We start from the raw sequence: 17,717 nt of genomic DNA, 5'->3' as shown, positions 1-17,717 counted from the left end.
GACTCTCAGCATTGCTGGTACAGTATCCATGGAGAACAGCAAATGGAGGAACCATTTCAGCTACATCATCTTTCATTAGAAAACTAAAAATGTTTGCTCTGAGAAAATCAATGTACCCCAAATATTTGCTGTGCTGCTTTCCATACACAATGCACCATCAACAGCATCAGCATTTTTTTGTATTTATTTCACAGGTTTTGCAGTGTTCATCCATACAGTCTGGGAATACATTAATCAATGATAAAAACATAAAAACTGAAAGCATTTAGCAGGTCCAGACTGGTCTATGATCAGAGGAATATTTAACGCTTTGGGGCTGTAATCTTTCAGAATGTGAAGCGGTTAGATCAAGAAGGACTTGTACTTCTTGATAAGAGGGTTTTAGTAGACACGTTGTCAAATTAGAGAAATTCACAATAATCCTGGTTGAATGAGACAACTTTGCATAATTTATAGCCCTGTACAACCTCTCAGGGTCCCAAAGCATTTTCAGCCTAGTACTTTAGAAGTGTAGACTGATTTATTGTCATGAGGGAAATGTGGCAACTGATTTGCATATGGGAAACTCACACAGACACGACAACATGGTCAGATAACTTGTTCTTTATAATTCTTTAGGTGAGGGATAAATATTGGCCAGGATACCGGAGAGAACTATTTTGTTTATCTTTCAGATGCTGAAATGGTATATTTTGCAGAGTGTGGGTTCAATCTTAGTTTACATCTATCGTGCCTGTGGTAGTGTAGCATTTCTTCAGTGCTGCTTTTTAACTCAGAAACACAATGGCGTGCTACAATCCCAGAGTGGGAAAGATTAAAAATTAATCAGAACCCGAAGAACTGTGGATGCTGCAAGTCAGAAACAAAAACAGAAATTGCGGCAGAAGCTGTGTAGGTCTGGCATTGGCAAGAAATTAGAGTTAACGTTTCGGGTCCAGTTAGCTACCATCAGTTCTAAGGAAGGGTCACTGGATCCGAAACGTTTCTGATTTCTCCCTACAAAATCTGTCAGATCTGCTGAGCTTCTCCAGCAATTTCTGTTTGTTAAAAAAAATAAATACTTATAAATAAACAAACTAATTAAGGTTGATTTGTCCACCTCATTCATAAGTTACTGCTTTGTTTCTATTTTTAAAAATGCAAGGATTCTGCTTTCAGTCGAATTGAGCAACTCATCTTAAAGAGGTAAAAGCAAAGGCTGCATCTGCTGAACCACCACCACCACCTGGAGGCGCATGGTGAATTTTCGAGAATGTTCTGTCATTCTCAGTAATGAGTTGTGCTGCTACTGCAATGAGTGCATGAGCTGGATAGTTAACCTTGCCTGAATAGCAGCCAGCCTCCTACGCATGCTTACTGGGGAGCCCGCGGCACTGCACTTCCGGTGGCTTACGTCAACAGGCGGTCTCGCAAGGACCCGGATGAACCGGCAAGCGCAGAAATTTCTAGAAGCGTCCCCGCGTTACTAGAGCTTCGCTCCGAGCCGCATTGGTAAGTCACTGCTTCTGGGTCCCCGAACGGATTCTGACAATACGTTTTCATCCATCAGATCTCGGCGGTGATTTAAATTGTTGTAACCGATTTTTAACGGGATTATCAACGGATTTTTAAAAATTAAATTTTTTATCGGAGTAGTTCTGGTTTTAATTTTTCCACTTCTTTTGGGGATGGGCGTGTTAACAGAATTTATTTTAAGAAATTCAAACTTCTGACCACAATTAGTCTTGTTTTATCCTTCAATTTTGTGATGCTCAGGGACAATAGCCGCGTTGCGGTTTTTACCGTTTACGTGTCGCTGGCTCGTAAATATAAATAACTAGTCCCGATTGGCTTTACTTATTGTCCGTTTTTTCCTTCAGTAATACTCTGTTGGTTTCGAGCTACCTTTTGTACCTTTTTTTTCAGGATTTTAATTTTAATTATGAGTAGTTCCTGTTTCATTAATTAAAACACGAGGGCGTGAATCTTGCCCTAGATCCCGGCAACGTCACTTCCGCAGAACCGATCACGTGACCCACTCAAGCCCCATGTGCCTTTATTGAGGGTCCCAGATATTCTGTTCCCATGTTTGTGGTGACAGTTTCCATTGAAAAGAAATTCTCACCCTGATGTTATTTGCTGGAAATCCCCGGTAGGTTTCAAGAGAATCTCTTAAATTTATTTCACCACACCCACATAACTATTTATATAGATTACCCGAAGTATAATTGCTTTATAGACAGCAATCCTGATTCCTTTTGGACCAGGGAGTTGCCCTGTGGTCCGAGCTTGAGGGGAATAAACCTGTATTGTCAGGAGTTAAGAACTAGACCTGATCTCATTGAAATGTATGAATCAAAGCTGCTGGATAGATGCACTGAGGATATTTCTCTTGGTGTTGAACTTGGGGCTAGGAATGTGTCTCAGTGCAGGGTTTGCGATTTAGAGCGGAGCTGAGGAAACTGAATGAAAAACAAAAAATCTTTAGAGTTCTCTGTGCTAGAAAGCTGTAGATGCTGTAAGTATATTCAAAACTTGCCAGTGGATAATTAGGTATTAAGACTGGGGCTAAATGTAAAGTGGAGTTTAGAGATCAGTTATACCTTGCTGAATGATGGAGCATTACTTTTATAATAACCTGTGATTTCTGTTTTGCTCTTTCCAAGAGTTTGCACAAGTACGAAAGGCTAAATCACTACACAATTTCCACGAATAACTAAACCTTAACATCTTTGTGAATACTGAGTAAGTTCCTTCCTCCTGGCTGTGTCTATATGGGGAATATGGATCATTTCTTGTTCCACTCATACTTGGGTGTCTCCTTGTAACACTCTCTGGTACATAGATAACATCATTGGTGCTACTTCTCTCCCGTTTTCCCCCCAAAAAAATCTGGAATTGGGGACTGCTCCTTTCTTTGATGTCTCTCTTCATCTCGGCAGATAGGCTGGCCACTGAAATCTATTACAAGCCTACCAATTAACTGATGAGGGCAGTAGATGTGATCTGTATGAACTTCAGTCAGGCGTTTGACAAGGTTCCCCCTGGGAGACTGATTAGCAAGGTTAGATCTCATGGAATACCGTTAGATCTCATGGAAGGGCCTGTTTCCACACTGTAAGTAATCTAATCTAATCTAAACTAGCCATTAGTGGGCGGCACAGTGGTTAGCACTGCTGCCTCACAGCGCCAGAGACCCGGGTTCAATTCCCGCCTCAGGCGACTGACTGTGTGGAGTTTGCACGTTCTCCCCGTGTCTGCGTGGGTTTACTCCGGGTGCTCCGGTTTCCTCCCACAGTCCAAAAGATGTGCAGGTTAGGTGAATTGGCCATTGCTAAAATTGCCCATAGTGTTAGGTAAGGGGTAGATGTAGGGGTAGGGGTATGGGTGGGTTACGCTTCGGCGGGGCGGTGTGGACTTGTTGGGCCGAAGGGCCTGTTTCCACACTGTAAGTAATCTAATCTAATCTAAACTAGCCATTTGGATACAGAACTGGCTCAAATGTAGAAGACAGAGAGTGGTTTTTCAGACTGGAGATCTGTGACCAGTGGAGTGCCACAAGGATCAGTGTTGGGCCCTCTATTTTTTGTCATTTACGTAAATGATTTGGATGCGAGCATAACAGGTATGGTTAGTAAGTTTGCAGATAACACCAAAATTGGAGGTGGAGTGGACAGTGAAGAGGGTTACCTCAGATTACAACAGGATCTGGACCAGATGGGCCAATGGGCTGAGAAGTGGCAGATGGTGTTCAATTCAGATAAATGCGAGGTGCTGCATTTTGGGAAAGCAAATCTTAGCAGGACTTGTACACTAAATGATAAGGTCCTAGGGAGTGTTGCTGAACAAAGAGACCTTGGAGTGCAGGTTCATAGCTCCTTGGAAGTGGAGTCTCAGGTAGATAGGATAGTGAAGAAGGTGTTTGGTATGCTTTCCTTTATTGGTCAGAGTATTGAGTACAGGAGTTGGGAGGTCATTTTGCGGCTGTACAGGACATTGGTTAGGCCCGTGTTGGAATATTGCGTGCAATTCTGGTCTCCTTCCTACCGGAAAGATGTTGTGAAACTTGAAAGGGGTCAGAAAAGATTTACAAGTATATTGTAAGGGTTGGAGAATCTCAGCTACAGGGACAGGCTGAACAGGCTGGGGCTGTTTTCCCTGGAGCGTCGGAGGCTGAGGGGTGACCTTATAGAGGTTTACAAAATTGAGGGGCATGAATAGGATAAATAGGCAAAGTCTTTTCCCTGGAATCGGCGAGTCCAAAACAAGAGGGCATAGGTTTAGGGTGAGAGGGGAAAGATGTAAAAGAGACCTAAGGGGCAACTTTTTCACACAGAGGGTGGTATGTGTATGGAATGAGCTGCCAGAGGAAGTGGTGACGGCTGGTACAATTGTAACACTGAAGAGGCATTTGGATTGGGTATATGAATAGGAAGGGTTTGGAGGGATATGGGCCGGGTGCTGGCAGGTGGGACTAGATTGGGTTGGGATATCTGGTCAGCATGGACGGGTTGGTCCGAAGGGTCTGTTTCTATGCTGTACAGCTCTATGACTCTAATTCCCATAGCTACTTTGACTATATGTCTTTTGTACTCTGCTTCCTGTAAGTACTCCATCCCCACCCCAACCCTGGTTGTTATTTTCAGACTCTGCATTCAAGTGGCCATAAATTGCCATTTCCACTGGAAACACAATCCATGTTCTGTAGGGACCATTCCTCCAGGCCATCCTGGACAACTCCATGTAATCCCTTCTCCCTCCTCAGTATCCAAGGCTTCAGGCACTTTTTTTTTTTAGATAGCGCTGTGATTTGCCTGCATCTCAATCTAATGTAGGAGAAAGTGGGCGGCACAGTGGTTAGCACTGCTGCCTCACAGCGCCGGAGACCCGGGTTCAATTCCTGCCTCAGGCGACTGACTGTGTGGAGTTTGCACGTTCTCCCTGTGTCTGCGTGGGTTTCCTCTGGGTGCTCTGGTTTCCTCCCACAGTCCAAAGATGTGCAGGTTAGGTGAATTAGCCATGCTAAATTGCCCGTGGTGTTAGGTAAGGGGTCGATGTAGATTTAGGGGTATGGGTGGGTACGCTTCGGCGGGGTGGTGTGGACTTGTTGGGCCGAAGGGCCTGTTTCCACACTGTAAGTAATCTAATCTAATCTAAGGTGAGGACTGCAGATAGATGCTGGAGATCAGAGTCAACAGTGTGATGCTGGAAAAGCGCAGCAGCTCAAGCAGCATCTGAGGAACAGGAGAATCAATGTTTCGATTAAGAGCCCTTCATCAAGAATGCAGCGCTCATTCCGATGGAGGACTCTTGCCCGAAACATCGGTTGCTCTAATTACAACTAGATAGGAGTGAAATTCAATCCCACTCTGCTCATTTGATTGACAGGCAGCAGAGGATTCTATGGTCAACCAGTCAAAGGACAAAGATTGTGCACAAAAGCTTAGGAGTAGTTTACTTTGTAATCTGTTCCTTTCATTAGAGCTATTTTGGTACAATGGCAAGGGTAAAAATCTTGTGGCAGGATTCAGGCATGCTCTCATGCATTCAGGTTGTTCCCTGACCTGCTGTGCTTTTCCAGCACCCCACACTCGACTCTCAATTTGATATACCAAATTTGTGCAGGGCAGACTCCAATTCATGAAGGAGGCAAAATGTAGAACAGGTGACTCCTATGTGCAACACCTATGTTTTATCTGTAAAACTGAGCCTGAGCTTCCAGCTACCTGCCACGTCAGCGCACCACTCTTCCCATGCCAATTGTTTGTCTCGAGCCTACTGCTCCAGTGACGCTCAATACAACTTGGAAGAACAACACCTCATCTGCTTGGGGACCTTTAGCGTTCAGAATTCACCACTGTATTTAATTATTTTAGAGCACAACCAACACCTTCCATGTCTCTGAATCACTCCTTACACCCCAGGTCCTGTCATGAAGTTGTTTGCTTTGTATGCTAACCCATTTTTGGCCATTCGTAGTCCCCAATATCACCAATCAACTTCCCTGGCTTGCTATCAATAATCCCTTTCTCTGTGAATCCTTTTATATATACTTGTATCTCTTTCTCCAAGCTCCCTATCCACCTAAACCCACTCCACACCCCACCCTGATACCATAGACGACATAAATACCGCTTTGTCCTAGCTGCTGTTAGTGCTGAAGAAAGATCCCTGAACTCTGTTAACTCTTCTTTTGTCTTCACGTATGCTGCCAAACATGCTGATTCTGATCATTTAGCCTGTTTTTTTTCTTTCAGAGTCAGCTGAACTATTTGCCAGCATGTCAGTATCATATTTGGTCAGACTCTTTGGCCAGAGAAAAGTTCTTAAGGGAGATGTGGGCATACTAAATCAGTCTTTGTATTCAAACCTAATTAGTAAAGACATAATTACCATTCAAATTGATACATTCAATTAACTGGAAAGAGGAAATTCCCTACCTGAAAGGACAATTAAAGTAGATTCAGAAATAGTTTGCAATTGGAATTTGGGTAAACAATTGAAAATATTCAGTTTGCAGAATTTTGGTGAAAGCGCAAGAGCCATTACAAGCAATTGATGAATATTGTCATCTTGGGAATGAGAATAGGTCATTCACATCTTTGAATCTGTTCCACTATTCAATTAATGTAATCTCACTCAGTTGCATGACTTTTTTAATTCCCTTGTCTGCTGTATGATTGAGAGGTTGAGTTGGCTTTGCATCTTTCTTTACCATGTGTTAGGTTTTGTTAGCAGAAATTGTTTTTCCCTCTTTGACAGTTAGAGTTGGAACTTCTAAAAGGAGTCTGTGGGATATGTGGGGCATGCCTCTCAGAATGTCAAATATTCAGTTTCTCACTCCAGAAACACACATGTACCAATATAACTACAGTGTGATTTTTGAGTAGATACTATAGCATTTCCTGTAATCGGTGTTATCAGTTGAAGGAAGTTCTACATGTCCTCTCTACATAGTGGGTCGCAGTTGTATTGTCAGATACTACAGTTCTAGTTTGTAAAGAGTCTGAATTGCGTTTTAGCTTAATTATATACCTGGCATTACCCCTTTTTCAAATTAGCAGTCACTACTACTTTCCTCAAAAGCTCTTTACTCCATTACAAGCACCTCTTCAACTCAAGTTGTGCCTTCCAATCTCTGATTTCCATGCCTGAATCCTGCCACAAGATTTTTACCCTTGCCATTGTACCAAAATAGCTCTACCGAAAGGCACAGATTACAAAGTAAGCTACTCCTAAGCTTTTGTGCTCAATCTTTGGCCTTCCGTAAACTTGAAGTCTCCTAAAACTGTGCTGTCCCTGTCCTATGTTTCACCGAGTTGCTGCTACCAACCTGGCTTAAACTGACTTCAAGCTAATGTCTCAAATTTTTTTAATTCTCATCCTTGTTGCACTTCTGTTTCTGTAATTTCCCCTCAGTCCACTGAGAACACTATACCACTCCAATTCTAGCCTCTTGAGCAAACACCTAGTTGTAATTGCTCCACAATTAATGTCTGTGCTTTTGTCTGCTGTGAACCTGTGATCTAGGAATTTCATCACTATATCTGTTTCTCTTAGTCCTTGTAATGACGCTATTTAAAATTATCTTTCTTGACTAAGTTTTTTTTTGTGTCCTGTAAAATGTTTGTGGTTAGTGTCCCATTTTGTATGTCTTTTTTTTTGTCCTGAAGTAGCTCAGGGTGTGTATCAATTGCAAAGTTATTTTCTATTTTTGTCTCAAAAAAAACCTTTTGTTTTCAGACTGCTACTGTGAAAAATGGTGAAGGAGACTGTATTTTATGATGTTTTGGGGGTTAAGCCCAATGCAAGTGGTGAAGAACTCAAAAAGGCCTATAGGAAACTAGCTCTGAAATACCATCCTGACAAGAATCCAAATGAAGGTGAAAAGGTAGGTGTATTTATCCAAAACTGTTTGATACAAATCATTAACAGCAACAAAGTGTTGAGGGCTACTTATATTTATCTGGGATTAGTAACATTAATTTTAATTTACATTGTCATTATGAAATTTGCAAACTATTGTTGCTGTGGATTCACTCAGTAGATCTGTTTAGCCCCCACCTATTTCTGTTTCAGGAATGTACCTCTGGCAGCAACTGTCATCAAGGCAGCCATTTAAACAAATGAATGATTATTTGCAAAATTTGAATATCAAATTTTCCAGCAGATTTTTTTTTTGAGTAATTGTAGAATTGCACTGCTTTGAATATTACTTGTCACATTTGAATGAGCTACTGTATGAGTCGAAGATTATCTTAAAATTGTCATGAAGGTGTAATCAAATGTTCTAGTCCCACGGGAGTAATGTATTTATTTGTTCAGTGGTCATGTTGATTATATTGGGTTTCATTTAAATTGAAATATTGCTCACTAGTGGTTTGACAATAATGGAGGTGGAATTGGTTGGTGAACCTGTGATTCTTTTGTGGTAACTGACCTATGAAGAGAAATTGCTGTGCATCGATCTAAACAATTTTCAGATACCTGATAAGTAAAGGTAATTTATTTAACAGATCTCTCTAACAAACATTTGGCTCAAACGTGGATTTGAAATCTGCATATTAATGTAAAGACAGTCCATCATATTAACTATTTCAAATGGGATATCTGTTATCTAATATTGAAATGTTATTAACTTATTGGGTCATTCAGTTTTAATACTGAGTATCTGTAGTTAAACCAATATGGCCTTGTAGGATAACTGGTTTTCTTTTGTCACAAGTTCAAACAGATTTCTCAAGCTTATGAAGTGCTGTCTGATCCCAAGAAACGAGAACTCTATGACCGAGGTGGCGAGCAAGCTATTAAGGAGGGTGGAGGCGGTAGTGGTGGATTTGGTTCGCCTATGGACATCTTCGATATGTTTTTTGGTGGTGGAGGCAGAATGCACAGAGAAAGGAGAGGTAGAGATTGTCTTGTTTCTGATTCTTGAAGACTCCTTTTTTAATTGTTTAAAAAAAAGTTCAGTAAGTGGGAACAAAATTAGACAGTTGACAGCCCCTATCACTTAGTGGGTGCATTAATGTGATGTGTAGTAAGACAATGGATTGTAGTAAAACAATTGACCTGTTTCAAATAGGAAATCTCACTTGCCAAATTATCAAGTTCTGGATACAACTGTTCAACTGATCATACTGACAAGATCAGAATAGCTAACTGAACTTGCTTGAAGATCCAATTTCACCCAAGGTCAATAGAGCCTGAAAGTTTTTTTCTTAATGGGATGTAATTAGCATTCTGATTGTGTGTATTGGGGTAAAGTAGTGGTGGCAGGAGGAATAAGAATATAACTGGGCAAAGATTTTCCACTTGGATCATAGTATGGATAAATATGAACTTTTGTTTTTGACAGGAAGATTAGGAAAGCAGTGTACCATTTAAATTGAAACTTGTTGGTACAGAGTTTTCAGTGTTCTAGTACATGAATTATATTATGCAAGTGCAGCTAGTATTGAAGAAAGTAAATACTGTTGTGCATAGAAGAGTAATGGAATAAGTGAATGCAATTCCTGTTGAAACTTCAATTTTTTTTTCAAAACCTACAAAAAATATTTGTGAGAGGGTTCAGTGGATTAAACTAGTCAGACCTGAGTGACGTTGGAAAAGACAAAGGAGTCAACAACTCATGAGTAATCTGTACATACTACAAATGGTGGCAGAATTGGGAATAGCCAATGAGCAGTCTACCATTTCAGACTTCCAGTTACACAAGTCTGATTCCTCATTCCTGATGAAGGGCTCCTGCCTGAAACATCAATTCTGCTGCCCCTCGGATGCTGCATGACCTGTTATGCTTTTCCAGCACCACGCACTCTCGACACTTTATCATTTCATTCCAGTCTCTGAAAGCAGTAATAAATGGTTTTTTTGTGGGATGATGGGGAATTCAAATGATCAATGTCAGTTAGATTTGCAGATGATAACCCACATTTTGTGCTTCCTAGAAGTGCTTTGAGAGCTATTAGCAATGGATACCATAGCAGCAGGCTATTAGTGACCATAGGCCCCTCAAATTTTGCCAATCTTGAAGATAACTAAAACAGATTCAAATATTTAGCAACTATGATATCTAGAGATGGAAGATGCAACAAAGAATAAGGATAGATGATAAAGACATTTACTTTACAAATCCTAGCCAAATTTATTTGTTCTTAATGGGAGTATAATCTTCATTTTTTTTTGGGGGGGGAGGTTGATAAAGATCTTGATTTGGATTGTTTTGAATGAATGAGAGACTCCAACCTTATCATAGGTAGTGACCAACTTGGTACATATCTTTTGAATTGTGGGTTGGAGGAGAATAGAAAGACAAAAATGTGAAAATACAATACTTTGGAGAGTGAATGAACAAATTTGTTGAATGTAGTTAGGTTGAAGAAGGGAGGGAAGGAGACTACTTGGAAGGAAAGTTTCAAGGAAGGTAGGGGAAATATTTGTTGGATAGCTTAAATTGATAGAAGTTATCGGCGCATAAAAGGAATAGCACAGGATAGAGAAGAATGGAAACTGTCAATGACCTGCCTTAAGGGAAAGGACGTGATTATGAAATAAAAGATGTATCTATCCTCTAAATATTTACACCATTCTGTATCAATCTGAACCTTTACAGTAAAAGTTGGATTTTAACTACTAGACCTTTGCCTAGCTGAGAGAACCGACTTTTTACGATTTCCAATTAGCATTGTATCTAGGGAAAGCATCTAGTCAGTGTTTGGAGATAGTATTTTTTTTGTGAACTGTTTTAATGTTTGGAGAGAAATCAATTTTGAGTGCCTTTTAACTACACTGAAAACTTTTGCCATGTCACTGCCATACACTTGTATTTTCTCCAGTTGGGAAGTTTGCAATGTTAGTTTGAAATAGCAGTATTGGAAGTAATTTTAACGCACCAATCTTGATGTATTCTTACTCAGCATTAGCAGAATCCTATTAGTCTGACTTCTGTCCAGATGCGTGCTCATGGCATTGACAGCAATGCTTTGAAATGTCTGATCTCTAATTAACTGAATGGAGAAAGCAAAATGCAATGATTTTTCAGTCCATTCCTTGGCTAGAGAAAGTGATTTTGTAATAAAGATAAAGTTGCATATTCCCAGAGGATGATTAGGCTGCTCTCATTAAAAAGATGACTTGGGGGATTAACCTGAGTCACCATGTCTCCAGCAAAGGGTGAGGTTGAGAAGGTGGGATCTTCATAACGACCTTGTGATATGGGAATTGAACCCACATTGTTGGCATGACTGCATTGCGAATCAGCTGTCCACCTCATTGAGCTAAGCAGCCATGTAGTAAACGAAGGCAGTCTTGAAACTGGATATTTATTTTGTGGGATCTTGGTAACTTGTGCAGTTAAGGAGTTTTATAGGCTTTTCCTAGAAATTTTAATATGAATTATATCATGGGAACACAGCCTTTCCAGTTGATTTAATGACAGATGAAGTTATTTTTTTTAATCTCCAGGGAAAAATGTGGTTCATCAGCTTTCTGTATCATTGGAGGACATGTACAATGGTGCAACTAGGAAACTAGCACTGCAGAAGAATGTAATATGTGAGAAATGTGAAGGTATGTAATTTTGTTGAAATGTTGGCTGATTGGAACTTATCATTTTAGGAACTTATTTTCATCAAATGGGTTACTGTAGATGTATTCAGAAATGATTCATCTCCACATGCCTTTTCCAAATTATCACACCATATTTTCATCACATGGTCTGCATAGATTTAGGCGAGTTGGAACACTCCTACTGACTGCTTCATCTTTTATATTTCACCTTGTTGGCTTTCATATTCGATGGATCATTCTGTCGCTGGTGTGATGTCACCATCGAACATAGTACCTTTTGGAATTTTAAAGGAACCATTTCCTCCACAACACTCTAGTACATTCCTCAATTGCTTTCTCCCTTTCCAGTGCAAGTGCATTTCCTTCCCACCCTTCAGGGCTTCAAACAGTCCATCAGGTGAAACATCAACTTTTTGTACTTTCAATTTGGTTTACTGTTTACTCCTCAATTATTCTGCTTTACATCGGAGATGGCAAGCACAGATAGCCGACTGTTTTGCAAGAAACCCCCCCCCCTTCAGTCTGCAAGAATAGCCTTAACAGACACTTGTGATTATTCTCTCTACTTTCATTCTGACTTCTGTGTACTTGGTCTCTGACACTGTTCCAGTTGAGTTTTAAGGAACGAAGCTATCTCTTTAATTTTGGGTACTTAATGACCTTCAGGACTTGACATGTCAGCTTAAGATCGTAACTTGTGTTTTTTTTTCCAGGTGCCAAGTGTTGTGATTCTGTTTTTTTTTAACACTTTTTTTTCAATTCCTCCAGATTTACTTTTATTGCTTTATCACATGCCTATAGCTTTGTTTATTTCTTTTGTCTGCTGGCTGTCACCTAATAAAGAGCTTCTTTCTTCTGTCTTGTTCTCTTTTCTACCCCTTACTTGGTGCTTCCACGTTTGCTTAAAATCTTAACTTTTTAATCCAGTTCTAGTATGTTGTCAGATGTCAAGCATCCACAATATTTTGGTTTTATCACTTATTTTGCTTGAAATCTCTCCACTGCTAATATTGCAAAATTTCTATCACTGCAACTTAGTCCATTATCTTATTGCCACAAGTCTCCACAACCCTTTGTCTTTCCACTAACCTCTGGAGGGTGGGGCTGAGGTAGGGAAATACTGTGTTCTCCCCCAACCATGGTATTGATGGGACTGTACCCTGAGGCTTCAATACAGGCAATCATGATAGCAATATAAGCTGGGTGTAAGTTATTCTGATAATTCGCCTGATATGACCGATCACAGTATCTACCTTATTGTCACAGGAATTGTATATGTTTTTAAATCTATATCCTTTCAATGATGAAATATGTGTACTAGTGGTATTTTGATTTGATAAGCTGTAGCTATTTCCTCATCTCTTTTTTTTCTTTTTCTATCCCCTTCCATAATAGGTCGTGGTGGTAAGAAAGGGTCTGTAGAGTGTTGTCCTGTCTGTCGTGGATCAGGCATGCAAGTAAGAATTCACCAAATTGGACCAGGCATGGTTCAGCAAATTCAGTCTGTGTGCCAAGAATGTCATGGCCAAGGAGAGCGCATCAGTCCGAAGGATAGATGTAAAAATTGTAGTGGAAGAAAAATTGTTGTGGAAAAGAAGATCCTGGAAGTTCACATTGATAAAGGTATGATAATACAGTTGTAAATAGTAGGTTTGAAACAGGGAGAGAGACTTTTCCTTCCTGTCAGCAGTTCTAGCTGACATCTTCATGCCGAGCGGAAATTCAATTCAAAGTTTAATGTGATGACCTGTACAGAGGCTGGGAAGAATTTTTCTCATCTATTTCGGTACCTTGTGCAGTGCTTTGTTTTTTAAACTATGCAATATGTCAAAGATTTTGCACTCCCAGTAATAACCTGATCCATTTCTTTTCAGTACTCCGAAGCTGCCTGGATGTGAATTATAATTGTATTTGACATGCTTTTGTTAAATTGCCTAAATAACTTGTTTTGCTGGAAAGCTCTTGCTAAGTCTGATTTTGATTGATCCATATGTTGGGGATGGACCAGTTGGACTAATTTATTTTATTGTTCAAGAGCTGTATGAATATCTGAGCAACATTGTTCAGTCTTATGTTCATTGTCATGATCTGATGCCTTAGGTTTTAAATTCTATTTTTAAGTGTACTGGCTTAATTTGCCTCCTGCCCCCTCAAATGTGTGTATCCCTATGAAGCTCGGCACTTTTAATCCTTTTGCAGCTTTCACATATTATGCGATTGGTTTTCAAGGTGTTTTTTTTAAATGAAATGTTTTTGGAGAGATTCCAGTCTAACACCATTGCTTTCTTATTGTGAAATAAAGGAATGAAGGATGGCCAGAAGCTAACATTCCATGGAGAAGGTGACCAGGAACCTGGTTTGGAACCTGGAGATATCATCATTGTTCTAGATCAAAAAGACCACAGTGTCTTCACTAGGTAATGTCTTTTGAAGGATAATAGCTGATCTCCTCATTGAGGGTAGCACATATAAAACTAGCTTATCAGTGATATCTTGTCGCATGTCTGATTTTAGTTTTTTTTTGCTTTAGGCAAGGTGAAGACCTTGTAATGCATATGGAACTGGAGCTGGTGGAGGCTCTGTGTGGCTTCCATCGTCCGATCACAACTTTGGATAAAAGAACAATAATCATTACATCACACCCTGGTAATTAGGTTATTGGGTAAAGACAGGACTGTCTGGTAGTACACATAACAATTACCATGAGTGCCTTTTTTTCTACTTACTAACATACAGTTTTCATTAGTATTGTCCTAGTGATGGAGCAGAAAATGGTGGACTTAATTGTTGTAAGAAAAACTGTTTTGAGTTAGAATAAAAGGAATTCTACTTTCACTAGCTGAAATGGGAAATGTTCCATTACATTTGTTACCTGAAAAGGGTAGCACGGTGGCTCAGTGGTTAGCACTGTAGCCTCACAGCGCCAGGGACTTGGGTTCAATTCCAACCTCTGGCAACTATCTGTGTGGAGTTTGCACATTCTCCCTGTGTCTGCATGGGTTTCCTCCCACAGTCCAAAGATGTTCAGGTTAGGTAGACTGGCTATGCTAAATTGCCCATAGTGTTAGGTGCATTAGTCAGAGGAATGGGCTTGGTTGGGTTACTCTTTGGAGGGTAGGTGTGGACTTGGTCCGAAGAGCCTGTTTCCACACTGTAGGGAATCTAATCTTTCCCTAAATGATGATTCTTTGTATTTGTGACAGGTCACATTGTTAAACATGGAGATATCAAGTGTGTGCTGAATGAGGGTATGCCAATTTATCGCAGGCCATATGAAAAAGGTCGTCTAATCATCCAATTCAAGGTATGTAATATGTCTTATGTGCTGCTCAGTAACTTTCTCAAACTTTGCTTTTGTGTTTTAGATTTCAACGTTTACTGCACTTTAAATGCAGAAGTCTTACCACCAGATTAGTCCTGTGGACTAAACCTGGTGTTGTGAAACTTCTGATTTTGTCCACCCCAATCCAACACTGACACCTTCACATCAGAACTTAAATACACACAGAAGCATTTGGGGTGAATACTGGTTTTTACTGTTCCTAAATTGTACATGAGGTTGAGTGCAAGTGTGCATTACCAAGGTCAATCATTATTTCAAACGGCCTCTTTTTAAATGTATCCTAAGAACTAATTTACAAATTTTTTGTCAGCACATGTAGTTCCATTTTAGTGAAATCAGGTGTTTGTCTATTAAAGCTGCATATAACTTTTTTATTTTTTGAGTTGAAATATAAGCCTGTGCTTTCACATTCTGTTAAAATCACATAGGATGATTTCATATTTAAAAAATCTGTCTGTAGCTGAAACCAGAATTGACCCCCATTAATCAGTTTGCCTAGAGATTTGTGCAGTCTGGTCCATGTATAAAATTCCTGAAAATCAAAACCATTTGCTCTTGAATCTATGAAGCAAAATTGCAATGAAGTCTTATCCTCTCTTACCAGTTACAGAGCTTCCTTTAACCTTGCCCTATTAATTTTAAAAACTGGCATCACAAATTTAATTTTTTATTGTGGGAATTGTGTGATCAAGGAAGTGGTACTGGGGATTTGATTGCTGCTTGGACATTGTTTTGGATCACTCCTAAACAGAACTGTGGGATATGGTATTACTTGGAACAATGGCAACATTTGTGCCATTAGTGCAACTGTTAAGCCTCTATATGCTATAAGTATTGGGAATCTTGAAGCTTTAGGAACTACCATAGCCTGAGCCAAAATTATCTTTCAAGCAACACCAAAAATAGAATCACTATTTCAGAATTGTTTGAGGGTATATTGTATTGGTGTAAATCTCTTATTTACTGCACGTGGCCTGTGGTATAGGCCTGTCTCAACAAAACTGACAGCTAACTTCTCAAATTTATATGCAACATAGATTTGCTCTTAACACAATCATTTGCATTTTAGGTGAATTTTCCTCCAAATGGCTCCATCCAGACAGATAAACTAGCCCTTCTAGAAAAGTTACTCCCTGCACGGCATGAGGTTGATATCACTGATGATATGGAACAAGTAGACTTGGTCGATTTTGATCCACAGCAGTCGAGGCAACGCTACAATGGTGAAGCATATCATGATGATGAGGATGATCACCCTAGAACTGGAGTTCAGTGTCAGACCTCGTAAAAACAAGCCTTCTCTCTGACTTCAAATTGTGTTTTGTTTGTTAAAGACTTAAGACTGCAACCTCAATCATTGTACACGCTTAACATCCATGGTTGCATTTGCTGTTATTGGATGATGATGCTTTTGTGTAATGTTTATTGGTGTATTCTACAAACTTGTATTTAAATAAAACTATGCTCTTTGGGGGCTAATTTCACTTGAGACTTTTTGTGAATGTGGCTGAACAGATCAGATGAAAACACTTAACTGATTAAGGAGCAATTGGATATAGTTCTTGAGGCTAAAGGAATCAGAGGTGGGTAATAGTTTGTTGCGGTTCTGTTCCAAATGGCATCAATATACAGCTATAAACATCATCCTGACTTGGAACTGTCACCCTTTCAAGGAGGAGCTTAATACAATCTCAGGGCTAGCAATAAATTGGCAAAGAAAGAGTATATTATGTTAGGATTGTTGGTTTGAATGACACACAATACAATATTTACAAAGCTAGTTGGGCATGTAAACAGGACTGCAAAAGGAGAGATTAAATGAGTAACATGGCCAATGAAGTATGAAAATTCTCATGCTTTTAAAAAGCATTAAATTACTCAATGACATTCAAAAAGATTGCTGTTAGAATTCATTTGCAAGGACTATGATCTTTATTGCACAAGAGTGTTACAACAATGTGGGGCTTTGCAACTCTTAAGCATATCCTTGGAGATATGAAATTGTACTGTATTGAGTTTGAGTGTGCACTAAAGGTTCACTTGACTGGGTCCTGTGACAAAAGCATTGTTCTAGCAGGCAGTGATCTCTTTTTTGCAATCCTCAGTTTACATGCCTAACTACCTTTAAATACTGACTTGACAAGATAGACACTGGGTTCAACTTGCTGTGAAATAAAAATAAGGTCACAAACTAGGTCAATCAGTTATTACATACAACAGGAATTCTTTAAAAGTGTTGAAAATCAAGTTTTTAAACCAGAGGGTTATGGATTCTGAGATTTTTATTCTCTGGAATCAAGGCAGATGAAAAGCACACAGGAAAATTGACTTCCTTTATTCATTCATGGGATTATAGACATCACTGACAAGGTCAGTATCTGTTGCCTCGTTCCTAAATGCCCCTGAAAAGTGGCTTACTAAGTACATTTAGGGCAGCTAAGTGTCAACAACATTCCTGTGGTCTGGAGTCACACATGCCAGAGCAGACAAGGATGGCAGATCTTAAGACATTCATGAACTAGACTGGTTTTTAATGACATCCATATTCATCACTTGATTAGTATCTTCAATAAAAGTCTGGAATCTAAAACTAGAGTGGCAACAGAAATGTTCAGCAGTGTACAGCAGTTTGTGGGTTATTGGCTACACCTGCTCAATGTTCTTGAAAGCAAATGCCTTTTGACAGCACTAACAACAATTTTGTGAAATGCGACTTGTATTGCTTATTCGGAGGTTAATAAGTTGAATTCTGTTAAGTTCAAAGGTTGCTGCATAAAAATTCTAACAATTAGCAAAATCTTCATGAAAAATAAAATAAATCACTGCA

The 17,717-nt window shown here is 39.6% G+C and overlaps 1 protein-coding gene across 2 annotated transcripts; it reads left to right on the top strand.

Annotated features, from left to right (window-relative positions):
- The first annotated feature begins 1,365 nt into the window (after positions 1-1,365).
- Positions 1,366-16,379, top strand: LOC140488712 (dnaJ homolog subfamily A member 1-like). Of its 2 annotated transcripts, XM_072588135.1 has the most exons (10): positions 1,409-1,491; positions 2,646-2,724; positions 7,723-7,870; positions 8,705-8,885; positions 11,443-11,547; positions 12,943-13,170; positions 13,850-13,964; positions 14,078-14,193; positions 14,751-14,851; positions 15,960-16,379. In XM_072588135.1, exons 3-10 carry the CDS (start codon positions 7,739-7,741, stop codon positions 16,176-16,178), a joined length of 1,197 nt encoding a protein of 398 aa, XP_072444236.1. In that variant the 5' UTR covers positions 1,409-1,491; positions 2,646-2,724; positions 7,723-7,738; the 3' UTR covers positions 16,179-16,379. The 2 variants fall into 2 exon arrangements, with proteins under 2 accessions (XP_072444235.1, XP_072444236.1); XM_072588134.1 differs by lacking the exon at positions 2,646-2,724 and having other exon boundaries at positions 1,366-1,491.
- The last annotated feature ends 1,338 nt before the right edge of the window (positions 16,380-17,717 follow it).

This window comes from Chiloscyllium punctatum, chromosome 2 (assembly GCF_047496795.1).
Source record: "Chiloscyllium punctatum isolate Juve2018m chromosome 2, sChiPun1.3, whole genome shotgun sequence".
NCBI classification, from domain to species: Eukaryota; Metazoa; Chordata; class Chondrichthyes; order Orectolobiformes; family Hemiscylliidae; genus Chiloscyllium; species Chiloscyllium punctatum.
The sequence above is the reverse complement of the archived record's forward strand: the minus strand, read 5'-3'. Positions and strand labels throughout refer to the sequence as shown.